This window comes from Acartia tonsa, chromosome 8 (assembly GCF_053477335.1).
Source record: "Acartia tonsa isolate MP-2025a chromosome 8, ASM5347733v1, whole genome shotgun sequence".
Taxonomy (NCBI): domain Eukaryota; kingdom Metazoa; phylum Arthropoda; class Copepoda; order Calanoida; family Acartiidae; genus Acartia; species Acartia tonsa.
Genome location: NC_137267.1, coordinates 1,502,675 through 1,515,466, shown reverse-complemented (window position 1 = coordinate 1,515,466; position 12,792 = coordinate 1,502,675). Strand labels below are relative to the sequence as shown.

The 12,792-nt window shown below is 32.1% G+C and overlaps 1 protein-coding gene across 3 annotated transcripts; it reads left to right on the top strand.

Annotated features, from left to right (window-relative positions):
- Nucleotides 1-7,490: 7,490 nt before the first annotated feature.
- LOC145325785 (speckle-type POZ protein B-like) lies at nt 7,491-12,511 on the top strand. 3 transcript variants are annotated; one of them, XR_013881594.1, is made up of 5 exons: nt 7,491-8,085; nt 8,404-8,503; nt 9,300-9,372; nt 10,632-10,996; nt 11,783-12,511. XR_013881594.1 is itself a non-coding variant. In XM_080168744.1 (4 exons), exons 1-4 carry the CDS (start codon nt 8,011-8,013, stop codon nt 10,783-10,785), a joined length of 402 nt encoding a protein of 133 aa, XP_080024870.1. In that variant the 5' UTR covers nt 7,491-8,010; the 3' UTR covers nt 10,786-11,133. The 3 variants fall into 3 exon arrangements, 1 of the variants encoding a protein (XP_080024870.1); XR_013881595.1 differs by having other exon boundaries at nt 10,632-10,976; nt 11,783-11,801; XM_080168744.1 differs by lacking the exon at nt 11,783-12,511 and having other exon boundaries at nt 10,632-11,133.
- The last annotated feature ends 281 nt before the right edge of the window (nt 12,512-12,792 follow it).

The following is a 12,792-nucleotide window of genomic DNA, read 5'->3' as shown; positions in this document are numbered from 1 at the left end:
TTATACTGAAACATAATATTAGGCAGAAATTAATGTATTTCAAAGAAAGAAAATTTTGAAAATAAGAAATTCGACCTCTATCACTTTAGAGGACAACTGCCAACCTCCAGTTGACAGGATATAGTTAAATACTTGTTAGCAATAATAATTAGCCTAAAAAGTAAAACAAAAAGTTTTTTAATATGGCATAAAAATGATAATCTAAATCTTAATTTTGGGGATGATGATCTTAAAGACGCTCTTGTTGTTGTTGATGATGACCTAGATGGTATCCAAATACATGAGCATTATGACAACTTATCTATTAAACTATGGTCTGAGTTTTGTATTTGTAGCATTCTCCAATCAAGAGAAATCCCAAAACATACAATCATGGTTTTTAAATTCTCCAATTCATAAGGTAAATATAGTAGTTTTTAAAAGATGGTTATATTTCTTGTTACAACTTTTAATTGGAGGATGCTACAATTACAAAAATTGGACCATTGTTCAATAGATAAGTTGTCATAACGCTCATGTACTTGGATACCATTTGGGTCATCATCACCGCCGGTAAGAGCATCCTTTAGATCATCATCCCCAAAATTAAGATTTAGCTTATCATTTTTTTGCCATATTAAAAAACTTTTTGTTTTACTTTTTGAGCTAATTATTATTGCTAACAAGTATTTAACTATATCCTGTCAACTGGAGGTTGGCAGCTGTCCTCTGAAGTGGTAGAGGTCGAATTTCTTATTTTCAAAATTTTCTTTCTTTGAAATACATTAATTTCTGCCCAATATTATGTTTCAGTATATTTTAATGCACAAATCCCTTCAAGAATAGCCAATTTAACAGAATCATACTTTAAAAATGACAGAAAAGTAAAAATAAGTATTTAAAGATCTGATTTGTGAGCATTTTTGACCAAGTTGTGGCCAAATAATAATAAAACATAAAAAAAGGTAACACACTTTATATACAAACAGCACAGCAATAACAATAAATTTTTCTATGATAAAAATATTTAATTAAGTATCTCAGAACTGAACATATCTGTACATGAAACAATTTGTAATGCAATTTAAACTTCATAACATAACACAAAATAACATTTATTTAACAGAATGGTTAAATATGTAATAAAAATAAGGGGGGGGGGGGGGAAGTTTGTACACTTATAGGAAATGAAATTCAGTACCAAAGTTTGGGAGGGTCGTATGGGCTTGTTTTTAAAGTTATCAACCTAATTCTTTTTGTAGGCTCTCTTATATGACTTGATATACACGTATTTCTTTGAAAATTGAATTTCGGTACTTTCCTTCTAGGGGCTTGTGGAGCAAAAGACCCCCCAAAACACTAAAAATATGAGTTCTGACCTTATTTTTAAAGATATCGACCTGATTTTTTCTTTATAATACTTTCTTAACATACCCCAATCAACGAACCATTACAGATTTCATTTTGGGACTTTCCTTCTAGGGGCTTGTGGAGCAAGAGACCCCCAAAACACAAAAATATGAGTACTGGGCTTATTTTTGAAGATATCGACCTGATTTTTTTTATAATACTTTTTTAACTTAACTGAATTAACGAACCATTACAGATTTCATTTTGGGACTTTCCTCTTAAGGGCTTTTGGAGCAAGAGACCCCCAAAACACATAAATATGAGTACTGGGCTTATTTTTGAAGATATCAACCTGCTTTTTTTTATAAAAAATAATATTTAAACATAACCAAATCTACGAACCATTACAGATTTCATTTTGGGACTTTCCTTCTAGGGGCTTGTGGAGCAAGAGACCCCAAAACACAAAAATATGAGTACTGGGCTTATTTTTGAAGATATCGACCTGATTTTTTTTATAATACTTTTTTAACTTAACTGAATTAACGAACCATTACAGATTTCATTTTGGGACTTTCCTCTTAGGGGCTTTAGTCAAAATTCTTTGTTTATTACTGAAAATTCGTATTGATTAATTTTCTTAATTTTTTTTATGATTTTGCATTACTATTTTTAAGCAAAATATGTAATAGTTACTTCTCACATTGTATTATGAACAGCTTTTTTTTGAAGGGGGGGGGGGGTCTTTTGCATCAATAGCTCTTAAAAGGAAAGTCTTAAAATGAAATCTGTAATGGTTACTTGGTTCAGTTATGTTAAAAAGTATTCATTAAAAAAATTTATCTCAGTATCTCTAAAATAAGCTCAGAACTTAAAATTTTAGTGCTTGGGAGGTCTTTTGCTTCACTAGCCCCTAGAAGAAAAGTCCCAAAATGAACTCTGGAATGGTTTGTTTTGTTAAAATGTTTTCTTTAAAAAAACAGGTTGATATCGTTAAAAATAAGCTCAGAACTCATATTTTTAGTGTTTGGTTTCTATTGCCCCCAATAGCCCCTAGAAAGTAAGTCCCAAAATTCAATATTTAGTTTTACCTGTAGTTTTTAGAGCTTACAAAGAGAAATAGGTTGATAACTATAACAAAAGCCCAAACGGCCAGGGCAAAATTTGGTACTAAAGGGAGGGGGGCGGAAGTGACACTTTTGAATTCAAAACTAAAAGTTAAGGAACTCAACTAAATAAAGAATAACATCTCTGAGATAATACATGGCAGTTGCTATAAAGAGGTAGGTAGGAAGAAACTGCGGCAGAACTGCCGCTCCCGCCGAAAATTACCGTTTCCCGCCAAAATTATTTTTGTCTTTTTCGCCAAATTAGACAGTTCTCAATCATCTGAGAAACTTTCAACCATGTCAATATAAATAAAAATTGGAAGTGTAAAATCTTTACAGGTGTCAAGTGAAAATATAAGGGAAATTTTTATAAAAAAAAAGAAGTTTATCTCAGATGATTGAAAATTGTTTAATATGGCGAGAAAAGGCAAATAAAATTCGGCGGGAGCGGCGGTTCCGCCGCTGTTTCTTCACAGTTCCATATTATACCTCTTTAAAGTAACTGCCATACCAAATCTCAGAGCTGTTACTCTACTTAGTTGGGTTCCTATGACTTTTTGTTTTGGTTTTAAAAAGTGTCACTTCTGCCCCCTCCCTTGCATTTCCTGTAAGTGTACCAATTCCCCCCCCCCCCTTTGTAACCATAAAGTCCATAGGTACTTTAAAAACATGCTGATTTTTTCCTTTTCTTACAACAAATTTTTGTATGTTATAATTATTCAATTCATCTGATTTTGCAATACTGACTCCTTATTCCACAAGTTACAATGTTATGAGCGAAGCATCTGTAATCATCAATTCCTAAAAATGTAAGTAAGTAAACTTATATACAGGGGTGTATATTCTGCACAAGATTTTTTTTCCCCCTGCTACAAAATTTCTTATTTTTCTTCACCCCCTAGTTTTTTCTCACCAAGTAGGGGGAAAATGGAAAAATATTTAAAGAACTCTATATTTTATTTATTTTATCCCTCCTACCACACATTTTTAAAAGTTTTTTCACCAAGGAGTAATGGGAAATGGAAGAAATGTTTTCAGTTTTCTTAATTTTTACATTTTTATCCCCTCCAACCAACTATTTTTTATTCCCCCCCCCCCCTTGAGCAGGGGATCCCATGTAGAATATACACCCCTGCTTATATATTAATAATATTCTGCTTATTCAGTTCTATAACACTATACAAGTGTTGATGTTTATATATCCTACCATTTCAGAGCTTTGCTTGTATGGATATTTTCATCATTGTTGGCATTGTTTAACTTTTTTAAAATTTGGAATTGGCCATCATTGTTAAATTTTTTACATGAAATTTTGAAAGTTTGACTTTTAGTAAGCATTTGACAATGTAAAACTATTTCAATCATTTTCAATTTTAATTTAATTAATTACTATTTATGCTAAACAAAGCTGTGACTTTGGGAACTAGAATAAATTAACATCCCAGTGACTCCTCCCTCCCTGGTTTATAATGCACTGTTGATATTTTCAGAAATATTTTCATAATGATCACATACGGTAGTATTACCACTGGTAAACATGGTAAAAATTCAATAACCTGGTCCATTTTTAAATATTTTTCTTCTGATCCTGAAATTTACTCCCCTAAGTTTCTTTTGCCCACTACCGCTGATGCCTACTGCAGGCTATTTCTGGATTGTAGTCAGAATAAGATTGGCATGGAGATGGTTAGTACAGACAAGTGTGTTGTAATATCAGGAGAACTCGTATGTGATGCTAGAGGCAGTATTGTAGGTAAGCAGACTAATATACTCTGAAATTTTTGGGGTAGCAAATTTGTTAACTTGCAGTAATATGACTTTTCCCCCCCTAAAATAGACTGCCCATTCTTTTCTGGTGATTACTGCAATTTTCGGGATGCTGTCACTTTTACCACTAGCAAAAATACAACCACTGTGTTTTTGACAAAAAGTGGGTGTTTTTGTCAATTTCGTTTTTATCTGTATTTTTGGCAATATTATTTTATCCACTGTCAAAATTACACCTTTACTACTGTCATAAACACAGTTTTACTGTCAAGTTCACACCCATGAAATTCAATGGTGCTGTCAAATTCACAGTTTTGATGACAAAAATACACCTAAATATTTTTACATTAATATAAGTATTTTAACAAAGTTGTAATAACTTATACCTATTAATGCTTGTAGTTAAATTAATCTACATAACAATAATTCTAAACTTATCAAAAGAAGGTAACAGAAAATATTGAATATTATAGAGTAGGTGAACTAATTTTAAAAAAAATATTGTTGTTATCTAACAGATTTAGTAAATATTTATATTATTAAATATTGAATTTATTGAATACAATTAGGAGATTGAATCCATTTTTATCGAAGCAGAAATATGATATATGATTATAACCCTCTAAAAAACGTAATGTATGATTCTATTTTTCCCTCTCTTGGTAATGATATCATCAAGGCCAAAATGATTTTTGTAATCTACCATTCCATTTTTAAATTATGTTAATTGTAAAAATGCATAAAAAATTAAATATAATTATAAAAAATTTATGTAAAATTTAAAAAAATACATACTATATACAATACTATCATGTTGATTTGGTACACGTGGAATGGTACATTACCAAAATCATATCGGCCATGATGATATCATTACCAAGAGAGGGAAAAATGGAATTATACATTACCTTTTTATAGGGACAAAACCATAATCATAGATTATATTTCTGCTTTTGTAAACATGATTTCAACCTCCTAACTATTATTTTATGTATCAAATATTATGGATAAATAATTATAAATTTAATAGATGTATTTTTGTCAATAAGTACTAAGTAGGTGTATAATTGACAAATCATAAATTAAATGGATGTATTTTTGTCAATATGTAGGTGTATAATTGACAGCAAAACTGTGAATATGACAGTGCATTAACTGTATTTTTGTCATACCTCTTAAAAATGCAGGTGTGAATTTGACAGTAATACTGTGTTTTTGACATAAAATCACTGTGTTTATGACAGTATTATCACTGTATTTTTGCTAGTAGTAAATCTGCCATATACAGTATACGTTACAAAAAATGACCGGTCTTTAAAATGCCATTGCCCCCCTTCTAGTACAGTTTTAACCATATTTTTTGTGTGTGTGCTCTTTATACATATGTATGCTTGTGTTTGTTGCGGTAAATGAGATTAAAGAACATTTACCAACATTTTGCAGGCTATAAAAGAAGATATTAAAAATGTCAAAAATCAACCAATTATGTATTTGAGTGAATTTTTTCCTACCTCTATCGAAACGGTCTCACTAAAAGTTGTCTCAGCGCCTTGATATTTGAGATATCAAGTTACCAAGCTAGTATAGTACACTGAGATACCATAGTGAGAGGTTAAAGAAGACTAAACTCCAATATCTCAACCCTAGCTCCACTTTAAGCGAGCTAAAGTCAAACCAAAGACTCATACCTTGAATCCTGAAAATTGAAAATGGAAAATGTCTCGATTCTAGCCTATTAGGGGCCCTAAGGGTACTCTAAAGTCATTTTAGACTATGAGTTCAAATGGTAACTGCTTTTTATTCCTTATGCCATTACCAAAAAGCTAAAGAACTTTTTTCTAGCCCTTCTGTGGGCTAAGATCTGAAAATTGGGCACCCTGGGCACAAAGCCCAAATTTCATCGATTTTGTGTTCTTGATACATGCTTTTTGTGCTCAAATGACTTGTATAAGAGCTATGAAGCTGAGTAAGGTGTCTATAGAAGCAGAATTTTATGCTTGAGATAAAACTCTGAATAACCCATAGGCTAAAATTAATTTTACTATGTGATTTTTGGGCTTAAGTAGAATTTACTTTAAAAAATAAGGGTCTGAATTTTTTCATTTTGAATATTTTCTTTTATAGTCTGCTAAATGTCGGAAAATGTTCTTTAGTCTAATTGATTGATACAAACACCATCATACATGTATATAAAGATCACACACACATAAAATAGGGTTTTAACTTCATTACAGGGGGGTCTAGATCATTTTAAAGACCGGTCATTTTTTGTAACGTATACTGTACCCCAATTTTCTACCACCATAATGAAAGATAATTTTATAATATACTGCTATATTAGATACTAGCGGCTTCGCCCCTAGCCTCTAGGGGCTTATCCCCAAGAGGTAATAAAAAAAATTGGATATTATTGCGAACATATATTTTAAAAAACAAAAATATTTTGGTGCTGCGAACCATAGGTTAACTTATCCATAACGCTTTCTTTTCAATCCTTTAATAATTTTTTTCTATAAGGGGGGGGGGGGTGTCCAACCCCTACGAAAATAGCTTTAAACCACCACAGGACCAGTAGGTATAATCCCTGAAGAGTAGAGCCCATTTGGTTTAGTTCTTACTGAGATCTTAAGCTTCAGACGGACAGAGAGACATCATTCTACTTTGTATCATAGATATTGAAATCATTGAAATCAGGGTTTTTTTCCAACAAATTTCACCCCTTATAAATTTTTTTTGTCTCATGAGAAAAGTCGTTTCTTTTCCATTATTTATATGTTGTTGTGTGTCATTCGGATGCAAGGACTTCCTAGCGTTTTTATTTTGGTGAGGATAAAATTGGGTAATCGAATTCAACTCTCCCCTCCTCAAGAACTCCTAGAGGCCTCTAGGGGAGCTTCCGCTAGTATATATTTAAATTAATAATGATATTAAAACTATTGTTTAGCAAGGAGTAAGGGGAGGGACAATGGGCAATTAATTCAATTTAAGAGTATTTGCTGAAAGACCTTGAAATCCAGATTAATCCAGAAAATATGGAGGAAATTGTAAAGGGAGAGCCAATACAATACAGAAAACTATAAAATAAGAAGAAAGTTCCAAGAAAAAAGCATTCATTTGAAAATTCCATTACCACCACATCAGACTGACGTAACCATTCTGTAATTAATAACTAGAAAAATCTCCCTGGAACCCATTTAACCCATAGCCCCATAACCCGAAATTTAATTGGATTCTTAGATTGTTTATTAAACAAATATCGCAATAAAGTTTTTATCTATGAAATAATATTTTCTGGAGAGAAAAAAAAATTGTTAAAACCAGCCACATCATAACAAAGTTTATTGATACTTGTCTGCAATATTCAAAACTAACAAACGAGTTAGCGGCATTATGTGCGCTAGTACCCAAAGTCAGTTAGAAACTGCTAAATTCTTGCACATTCCCTTTAAGCCAGTACCCAAAGTCTGAGACTCCTAAAAATTGAATATTCGATCCATTGTCCCCTCCCTTACTCCCTGATTGTTTAGTGAATACCAAATTTGAAGATCATGAAGTAAAAGATAAATTGATTATCCACTCGAGCAAAATTGATGATATAAAGGAAGTTATCCTTGTTGTGGCTTCAACTAGTGTTGTCAACAAAACTAAAACACCAAAAAAGTCCTGCACTGCAATATTTCTGTCCAACCTGGAAAAGCTACTGACCACTGGAGATTATGCTGATGTTGATATTCACTGCAAAGATGGTGAGGTTGTGAAATGCCACAAGAACCTGCTTGCTGCTAGATCCCCGGTATTCAAAACAATGCTGGACAGTGATTTCAAGGAGAAGGACAGTGGAACAATCAAGCTTGACTATATGGAGATCGGTATTGTGAAGGTAATCATAGCTCATTTTCAGAATATTAAGGTTGAGATAGAATTATTAAAATTTTGTTTTAACTAACACGTTTTTAGCACCCATATTTTATGTAAAACGATTATACTGGCCCAGCAAAAATAACTTAGGCATGGTTAATTAAAGAAAAAACTAGAGTTTGAAAAAGGGTCTTGAATGGTTTTAAATCACATAATTCGGCAGTGTACAAATTTTAGCAGCGGTCTGAAAGGATATTATTTATTTTATCTAGTAACTAGCGGATACAACCGTAGAGTCCTCTATAATACGATGCAACAAAAATCTATTATAATTTTTCAGGAATTACTGAGTTTCATTTACAGTGGAATTGTTGAGAATACTCAGAATGCTATGGAACTTCTAGAGGCTGCTGACCAGTTCCAAATACAGGATCTCAAGGGTAAGCCTTTAGGTTAGGATGGCTGACACTCAATAGACTGAGTAAATATGTTTGTTACTGTGCTAATAATCAGGGATGGAGGGGACATTAGGCTGTTTATTAAACTAGTCCCCAAAGTAAAAGTACATTTGGTTAATAACGTAGGAGACTTTAATAGAATTTTGATTGGTTGGTTCATTAAGTGTCCAAAGGTTTCAAACAATAATAATCTAGGGAGAAGGTAGACATGTGTATAACCTATTGGGATGTACTTAATTTTTTTGGCAACTGCCTTATCCCTTTAGACCCCTGGTTAAAAATTAATTTGTTACTCATTCTAATGTTTTTATCTGATATTTTTATTTGAACTTCTTTAGAATATAACATCAATCGAACCTTTTCATTAATTGAAAAAATAAACCTAAAAACACAACTGTTCAAAATCCATGTCGCTAATCCCCCTCCCTCTAACCATCTGAATCAAGTAATGCTGAAGGGGAAGAGGTTATCTAGTTCATAAACTTATTTAATTTATACCAGCCAAGTCAATTGTAAATAAATATTCAATTGGGGAAATGTGACATTCCTTTATGGCGTTCTCCTTGCGGCCAGAGTTCATAGTTCTGTCGGGGTGGGGGGGGGGGGGGGGGTTAGGACACAAATTTTCATAATTAAAAAAATATTTTTAAGAGGATATTACCCATATTTTTTGTTTTGGTAACATTTTATATTATATGTTTAAATCCCATGACCAATGAACTTCTTGTTATTGCTGCTACTTATAAACCTAACGAAGATTGCATTTCTTCTGTCTTAGATATCTGTGGTGAGCTCTTGGCCTCTACTATGGCTGTTGATAATGTTCTGGAGATTCTTGCAGCCGCTGACAGGTCAGACTTACCAGTGTTTGTCGGTATAAGATGTGCCGAATCTGCCATATTTTGACCAATATATCCAAATCGAAGAAAGGTGGGGGGGGGGGTAAAATGTGACGGCTCTTGACACGACATACCAGAAATTTTATTTTGGGTGCTAGCCTTAGAGATAATTGGATAAAATCATTTTGGTTGTGTCGATAATAACCCCAAGTTTTGATTTTTTGAAAGAAATACGACGGTGGGACCACCGTTCAACGCCATTTCCGTCGCCTTTTCTAGTAGCGAAGCTACTCAATAATTTGAAATGTCCGTCTGTCTGTCCGTCTTAGTTTGAGGTAAACGTGATTTTCTCGGCCCCTATAAAAGTTAACAGGCTGAAATTTATTGACAACATTCCCATTAAGGAGCACGCACAATTAGCTTTAAAACAACAATGGCGGTCAGACCGCTTTTTAGCAAGTTTTAGGCTATTTTTGTATTTTTCACATTTTTCTTCAAATCTTTGGTGTTTATGGTCCGATTTCCAAAAATTTTTCAGTAATAGATAATAGAAACCAAAATGATTTCACTCAATTATCTTTAAAACTAAGGGAGTAGTGCCCAAAATAAAATTGCTGGTATGTCGTGTGCAGTCACCACATTTTACCCCCTCCCCCTTTCCTGTCGTTTTAAGAAAACAACTATGACGGTCAGACTGCCTTTTTGCAGACTTTTTGGCTATTTTTAAATTTTCCCCTTATTTTTCCGTATATCTGTTGAATATAGCCCAATTTTTCAAATTTAGGTTAAGGATATAAAAATTAAATTAAATAAAATTAAATGAAATCATGGCGGTCAGACTGCCTTTTAGCAGGTTTTTGGCTTTTTTTAATATGTTTTACATATTTCCCCATATCTTTGGTGTTGTTGGTCCAATTTTAAACTTTTTTGGTATATCAGTATCAAAATAATTTTTCCCATTGTTATGATTATCTTTTATGTAATTTACTTTGAACGTCATTATACAAAATATGTTTTTATTTTATCCTATAAATCTATTCTTGATTTTAATATATACACTTTGAATCTATTTGTTCGTATTCCCATCCATGATTTTGTGTGCTTCGCTTCTTATGGATGTTGTCATTCTTGTTAAAAGTCCCCTTATAACTAACCCTGCGGTTGAACTGATATGAGTCAGTTAAAAAGATCAACACTATAAACGGCGGGGTGACCGCCATTTCCAAAATTTTAATTAGAATTATTTATAAGTTGAAATATTTTTTTTACAGGTATAGGTTGGCAGAACTGAAGACCTCAGCAATGGCCATGGTGGTTCTGAATGCTAAGACTCTGGTTAACACTACGAAGTTCAAAGAATTCTGTACTAAATGTGTAGACAAGCAACTTGTTGTTGATATAGTTAAGACACAAGCTAATAAGTAAATTAGTTGGATTGCAAGCTTCAGTTAAAAATTGATACTTTTCACATTTGAAAATTCGAGTTAAACTTTGATTATATTCTTGCAGCCACTATCGGTCAAATTATTTTGTTTATTACTTGCTGAAAATTCGCATTGATTCTGATTTTCTAAGTTTTTTTTATGATTCTGAATTACCATTTTTAAGCAATATTTGTAAATAAAATCTGCTATTTGTAAATTATAGGCATTAGGTTTTCACTTATTCCACCAATTCAATGGGACATCTAAAACAATGGTCCCCCCCAAAAAAAGTTTGTATGTTTGTTCGTTATTCAAGTTTTTTTCTTATGGTTAAGCTTTCATGAGTTTTTGGCTTAGCCTAATCAATCTAGCACGTCATTTGTATGTCCATTTGTCTATCTAAGTAAGTTAGTTAAAATATAACATTGGCTACAGTAGGGCTGAAAGAAAAGATCTGGTATTTTGGATAGTTTTTAGTAGCGAAGCTTTTCTATAATTCGAAATGTCCGTCCGTCTGTTAAGAGACAGAAAAGTGTAAATGTGATTTTTGCGGCTCGTATAATATATAGAAACTTGAAATTTTCAGGGACTAAATATGTTACCATTCTTAATTAAATTGGGGTGCTAGATCGATTCCTACATTATTAAGTTTTCACGATTTTCTCAAGATAGACGACTATCAGGGATTGAATACTTTTATATTCTGCATACTTTTATTATGTTTTATTGAGATTTGCTTATTGGCTGGGGTGCCACGTCCATTCCTAGATTTTTAAGTTTAATTAAGTTAATAATTAATATATCCCCACAAAGTTTAATAAGGATCTGCTTATTTGTTGAGGTGCTAGATGGATTCTTAGATTTTCACGTTACAAGGTTTCGTGATTTTTTTTATTTTGAGCTTCGCTACTTATGGAAGTTCTCATTCTTGCTAATTTATATATAGTTGATTTTAACTTTACACAAAAGGACAGTTATCTTTTTTTCATATCAAAAAGACATCAGTTTTCATGTAACAGAAAATTATTCTTGTTTGTTTATATCCTGAAAATTGCTTTTATTCATGTTTTTTTTATATATTTTGGTGATTCTGTATATTTCTATTTTTATCCATATTTCAATATCTAGTTGTAAATTATTAATATTTAATAACTAGTTCTCTCTAGAACTTGGTATTACATTTTTAATCTTGTAATTTTAAGACTGGCACTGTTTTTTTTTGTATCAAGAAAAATTTGTTTATATTATACGGGGGGGGGGGGGGTGGGCAATTTTATTTTGGATGCTACTCCTTTAGTTTTGGAGATAATTGGGTAAAATCTTTTGGGCTGGGTCACCAATTACCACAAGTTTTGGTATCTTTCAAAAAAAACGGCGGCGGGACCGCCGATTCCGCCGTTCACCGCCATTTTCCGCCGCCGCCAAAAAAAAGTTTCTATTGCATTTCTCGCCGAATTAGGCAATTAGGAATCATTTGAGACCATGTTATTTTTTTCAAAAATTTTTCCCCTTATAACCAACCCTGCGGGGGGACATTTTTTTCAAATTTTCGTTTATCAAGGTATATCTTACATTCAGTGCTTCTCCTAAGCTTTTAAAGATATTTAATCAAAATCTTTTGAGGTAGCTCTGTAAAAAATATTTGAATAAAAAATGGTTGGTTATAAGGGGAAAAATTTTTGAAAAAAAATAACATAGTCTCAAATGATTCTAAATTGCCTAATTCGGCGAGAAATGCAATAATTTTTTTTATCACATTTAATGTGAGAATGTTGATATTATCATATTCAAAATAAATGCTGTAATAAGCTTTAAAATATTTAAACACTAGTCTCTCATTGGACACAAAATGACGTCCAATAAGAAAAAGGAATAAAAATATTGGAAAGAAAATTATTTTATTTCAAAATTAATTCTTGGCATTTTGGAATAAAAAATATAGGGGAAAGAAAATTATTTATTTCAAATTTATTTCTGGTCTTGAAATAATATTCATTATTTTATTTTA